Source organism: Xiphophorus hellerii, chromosome 13, assembly GCF_003331165.1.
Source record: "Xiphophorus hellerii strain 12219 chromosome 13, Xiphophorus_hellerii-4.1, whole genome shotgun sequence".
Classification (NCBI taxonomy): Eukaryota; Metazoa; Chordata; class Actinopteri; order Cyprinodontiformes; family Poeciliidae; genus Xiphophorus; species Xiphophorus hellerii.
In genome coordinates, this window is record NC_045684.1 from 693,386 (window position 1) to 699,385 (window position 6,000).

Below are 6,000 nucleotides of genomic sequence, written 5' to 3' on the forward strand. Positions count from 1 at the left end.
TAAAAATATGGCCGAGTTCCTTAAGGTCTCCGTGTTATTTCGATTTATTACCTTTGCATGTTTCTTGTGAAGCAGGACGGTGTTTCCAGCGGTTTGTACAGGCGGGTCAGTAGCTCGGCTGTCTGGCTCTGGTCTGCTCTCTGGTTCCCATAAACTCTTTCAGGCTGAATACAGAAGTGAGTCCATGGAAATAACACAGGAGGCTCCTTTATTTACCAGCCGTTTCCCCCCGGTAGTTTTAGGCTGAACAAGTTGATCCGGAGTGAAGTGAAGGCTGTAAACTTTGCTGTGCGGCTTTAGCTTTAACTGGTAGCGACTGATATTTACAAGCCACCGGCTTCTTAATTCAGGACCGCTTGGAAATCCATGAAACCTTAAAAGCCCATTATATTAGGAAGACAACAATATTCATATTATTGCTTTGTTTGCGTCTGAAATAAGACTTTGTCTTTTCTAGCTGCCATGGTAACTCAAAGCAGAAGCAAGAAGCCGCATTTTACCCATGCGGATATGACGTCAGCGCCGTACGTGCGAAGAGTCTGGTCCCACTGGGTTTAATTTCTGCTTCTAAGCAATCTGATTGGACGCTGGAAAAGACTACTGTGGTGTTCAAACTGATTAAATGAAAATGGCTGCTGCTTCCTCTCTGCTCTGTTTAGTGTTACCATGGCAACTAAACCAGTGAAACCAGTGCGCTGCAGGGCGGACTGGGCTCCCTCCCTGCGTCCTGCAGCGTTATCTGCGCCGCAGCAGGAAAAACGCAGCAGCTGATAAACGCCACAAAGAGCAGCTTGTCTCCCGGAGCAGAACAACCAACTGGCTCTTCTCCTCCCAACCTTTCTGTTTCCGTGACCTCTGACCTTTAGGCGAGGCCCCCACAGCCTGACCTGGAGCTCCGGCCTCAGACAAACCCTGCAGGGGCAGCAGGCAGGAAGCTGTTTATTCATTTTTAAGGTTTAAAATTGTTCCCCAGATAAATTTCCAGTTTGGCCTCAAATTGGAAAAGAAAAGCCGATAAAACCATCAGTCTGACCAGGACCTGTTATCAGCTCATAGCTGCTGGTTTCTGTGGTTTCCTCCCAGTTTCAGCTGATTTATCGTCTCCTCTGCTGGTTTCCTTACGAAGCGTTTAGCTGAAGTGAGACTGATTCAAGCTGGTTCAAACTGTCTCTCTATCTGGGAGAGAAAGTTTGGTGGAGGAAAGACAGTTTGCTGTCTGGTCAAATCTTCTTTTTTTACTTTAAAAGTCTTGAGTAAAACAAAACAAAATTTAAAATATCTAAAAGTTGTTTTTCTCCTTGTGGAACATTTTCCTGTTGGCTTTTTGAAATGACAGACATAAATGTTTTATAGAGAAAAATATGCAATAGAAAAACGCAAGAAAAAAAAAAGTTCATTTTTTTATTCTCTCTTTCAAGGAAAAATCATATTCCTCAAGAAAACAAAAATTTATGTTTCAATCCAGAATGTCTTATTTTTTTACTTTTTGACATTTAAACTAAATAGAAAGAGAAAAAATGTTCAGAGTGGAAACAGAAGAACTGAGAGGAAAAACTAAACACAGCAGAGGAAACATTTATGATCCATAAACTAAAATATCACATTTCTGATCCATAAACTAAAACATCAATCAGGAAAATAAAACCACAACATTCAGTTAATTTCCCTGCAGCTCCAGATAAACAGTCATCCTAGTTTAACAGTTTAGAAATTAAAACCTTTATTTACTTCAAACATGTAAAAAATAAAAACATAATTTAGATTTTATGTACATTTTGGGAAAAGTGATCCGACTCACGTTTCCCTTTGAGTCTGATATTCTTATTCTAATAACTGCGCAGAAAAACTGTTCAATAATACATTATACCAATAATAGTTATAATATTGTTATTACTATTATTGCTTATCTCATTTTTCATACATTGTTTTTAAGTCATTAAAAGCTTTATTATGTGAATATTCATACCTGATAATGAGGCTACATGCATTCCCCTTTGCAGGAGAGAAAAGGCCGTTTCTATTTAATTTAATTTAATGTTATTCTATTTTATTTTATTCTATATTATTGTATTCTATTCCAGGAGTTTGACAGCAGAATGTCGGCCTCATCCTCATCCTGTCGTTTCCAGGAACAATATTTATTATTATTTTGTTATTTTGCAGCTGAACGTTTTTCCTGCTGTTTCTCTCTGAATGTTTCGTTTCTGCCTGTTTTTATTCACATCTGCCTTCTGGGTTCATGCGAATCTGTATTTAAGGGGTTCAGAGGTTTCATGGTTCAGTCTGAATCGGGTCAGAAGTGCGAAGTTCTGTTTCATGAACAGAACCAGAGTTCTGGGTCGTTTCTCCTGCAGGAAGTTGAGTCTGAGAGCAGAAGTGTTATCAGCTGCTATCGCCTCGCCGCGGCGCCGCTCAGGTATAAAACGGCAGACCGGGAGGAGGGGACAGACACACGGACGACCCGGGCAGGATGGAGAGAACCCAGGTGCTGGTTCTGGTCGTCATGTTCCTGAGCTGCACTCAGGTAAGGAAGCAGAACGGGCCGGCCCGCAGGAACCAGAACAGACATTTGGTTCAGCAGCTTAAGCATGGCGACATTCAAATGCAGATTTCCATGCAGCGCCGGCTGCAGCTGCTCCGGGTTTTCTGGTTTCAGGTTCTGACGGGTCGGCCGTGACCGGGTCCGTTAGCCTGCCCAGAGCCCGGTTCTGCTGGGCGTAGCCTGGACTTTAACTGGACCGTCACCGGTAGACGGTCGCAGACCAGAACGTGACTCGGATATAACCAGTTTGAGTTTATGAAGCTACACTGTAAAAAATTAACAGCAACAATTTTAGTTATTCAGTTTTTCATAACAACAAAAGTTAATTTTTCAAAATCAGATTTTAACCATTTTATCCACTCAGTTATAAATGTCACAATAAAAAATTAGTTAAAAAAACTTTAAACAAAATATTTAGTTAACAAGCAGATAAACCAACAGATATTTAACTTCAAATTAAATATTTAGTTACAAACAGTAAAGTTATCGACGGGTTGGGTCGAGTCAGTAACAGATCCCAGATCCAATCAGGCGGAACCAGTAATCAGAACCAGTAGAACCAGTGAACAACCCGCTGGCCTCTGGGAAGGTTCTGCTTCAGCCGGGAAATAAACCCGATCAGATCAGAGAAGGAAGCTGCAGCTGGTTCTGGTTCTGGTAAGATAACTGTCCAGCAGATTAACATGAACTGGAGCCATGATGGCGTTTCACAGAGGCATCATGGGAAAATGACGGTTTGGCTCAGTTTTACTGGAATAACTGGAACATTAATGAAGATTCACAGTGATGAAAGATAAACTGAGCTTCAGAGCAAATGGAGACAGTTCAGGGCCTGCAGGGTCAGAGGTCATGTTCAGGCCCAGGTTCTGGTTGAGCAGGAAAAAGCCTGACACCTGCTGGTGGAGGAGGGTACTGGTTTTATTCTGGATGTTTTGATCGGCTGGGAAACGTCAGATCAGTCTGTTTGAGGAAGAACTTTTTTATTAATCGATGTTAAGGAATAATGAAATATTAAGGAACTGAACAAGCTGCCATATCTCGCTAAGAAGTTACTTATAAATTAGTTCTGACTTATTTCAAGTTAACTAAAATATTGGCACTAGAAACTAGACCAAAGATCATTTTGTTTTTGCAGTGTATAAAATCACACATCATCAGACAGGCTGATCATACGCTGTAAAACAGACCAGTTGGAATAAATCAGACAGGAACGAGTCCTGTGGTGATTTATTTGTGTTACTTGCTACATTTTGACTGCTGACAAATTGGCACCCAACACGGGGCCCGACGTGGCCCAGGGTGGCCCCGCCGTAGAAGAGCTGTGATCGGGCCGGAGACGCTCCTGCAGGGCAGCAGGAGGAGATCTGGAGGAAAAACACGAAGCAGAAACTGAGATTGAAGCAAAGACAGGATGACGTCTGCAGGAAACGCAGATCAGCGACGGCAGCCGCATGCAAAGTCCCTTAATGTGGTCATGGAACAGATGATGCTGCTCCTTTGCATACACTCACACACACACACACACACACACACACACACACACACACACACACACACACACACACACACACACACACACAGGTCATTACCTGAAGGCTCAGACAGGAAGCTCTGTTTGTTCTCTGGTTCTGATCCAAATCAAGTCGAGTTTATTTGTTTAGAACATTTCAGCACAAAACACGACACAGAACCTGATTATGAGACAGGAGAGAAACATTTTACCAATTCAGTTGATTTCATTATTTAGTTACCAAACTAAAATATTTAGTTAACAGACTAAATATATATCTATAACTAAATGTTGTTTTGACAGTTTTGCAGTTTTCTGGAAGTTTGTTCCAGATTATTATAGTTGTCAGATCTTGGAACTGCAGTGTTCCAGGTGTTGTTCCAGGTGTTGTTCCAGGTGTTTCAGGTGTTGTTCCAGGTGTTCCAGGTGTTTCAGGTGTTGTTCCAGGTTTTGTTCCAGGTGTTGTTCCAGGTGTTGTTCCAGGTGTTCCAGGTGTTGTTCCAGGTGTTGTTCGAGATGTTCCAGGTGTTGTTCCAGGTGTTGTTCCAGGTGTTCCAGGTGTTGTTCCAGGTGTTCCAGGTGCAGGTCGGTTCTCACTCCACCTCTCCTCCCCCTGCAGGCTCAGGACACCACCTCCTCCAGCTACAGCTCCTCCACTGTCGTCATGGCGACCACCCTCACCTCAACCATCACAGGGACTAATGCGACCCTCCAGTCTACGCTCAGCTGGTCGCCCCCCCCCTCGGAGACCGGTACGCCCCCCGGCGGCAGCAGCGACCCCACCAGGGCCCCACCCGCCTCCTCCACCCGCCCCCCCAGCACCGCCGCCCCTCAGACGGACGTCCAGCCGCTTGTGACGACCCGGATCACGGCGGCTCCCAGCCAGAGCCCCCCTAGCAGTGACGGCCCCACCAGAGCCCCACCCGCCTCCTCCACCCGCCCCCCCAGCACCGCCGCCCCTCAGACGGACGTCCAGCCGCTTGTGACGACCCGGATCACGGCGGCTCCCAGCCAGAGCCCCCCTAGCAGTGACGGCCCCCCCGGCGGCGGCAGCGACCCTAAAAGCACCCCACCCGCCTCCTCCACCCGCCCCCCCCAACACCGCCGCCCCCCAGACGGACCTCCAGCCGCTTGCGACGACCCGGATCACGGCGGCTCCCAGCCGGAGCCCCCCAGGCAGCAGCGGCGGTACGACGCCCCTGACCTCTGCCCCCCCCACGGCGGGGTCGGGCTGCGTGTCTGCAGGCCGCAGGCTGCAGCAGCTGCTGCTGGCTGCGGCCTGCATGCTGCTGCAGCGCGCCGCTCACACCTGAACCTGGACTTTCTCTGGGTTCAGCGGTGACGTGCTGCAGGCGCTGAGCTCTGCTCTGATCCAATATAAACCGTCAGAAATCATCGGAACTTTTGTTTTTATGAGCAATAAAACGTTAACCGGTTCTGCTCGTGTTTGTCCTGAACCGAAAGTCCAACCCGCCGCTCCGCTTCGCTTCGCTGCAGCTGATGGAAAACTAAACCCTGATCCTGATTTACATCCTGATTTTAAAAGTAAAACAGCTTTTATTTGCAGAACAACACATGCAAATCCAGCCGGTGTTCTTTGTGCAGAGGACATTCAGGATTAAACAGCCTGGAAAAACGTCCAGAAAACATCAGGAATATCCACATTCAAACAGATTTCACACGAAGGGAACGCAGCTCCCGCATTATTAAAGGTTACCTCATAAAATCTGTAAATTTGTCTTTAATCCAGAAACATTTTAGATGTTTCACTTTAAAATCAAACCTGGTCCAGATTAATCAGACAGGATTTATGTTCTGGGTGTAAAATATTCAGTCTGACATCATTCAGCCGCTCGGCCTAATTATCAAACATTAAAATCAGACTTTTCCAGGATTTCACAGCTTCGATTCAGTTTTCCTGATTTGAGTTTAAATCCGTTTTGATGAC

The 6,000-nt window shown here is 45.7% G+C and overlaps 1 protein-coding gene across 1 annotated transcript; it reads left to right on the forward strand.

Moving 5' to 3' along the window:
- The first annotated feature begins 2,249 nt into the window (after positions 1 to 2,249).
- Positions 2,250 to 5,394, forward strand: LOC116731568 (classical arabinogalactan protein 9-like). The gene is made up of 2 exons (XM_032581391.1): positions 2,250 to 2,524; positions 4,672 to 5,394. The coding sequence occupies exons 1-2, from the start codon at positions 2,471 to 2,473 to the stop codon at positions 5,392 to 5,394; spliced, it is 777 nt and encodes a 258-aa protein (XP_032437282.1). The 5' UTR covers positions 2,250 to 2,470.
- Positions 5,395 to 6,000: the final 606 nt, after the last annotated feature.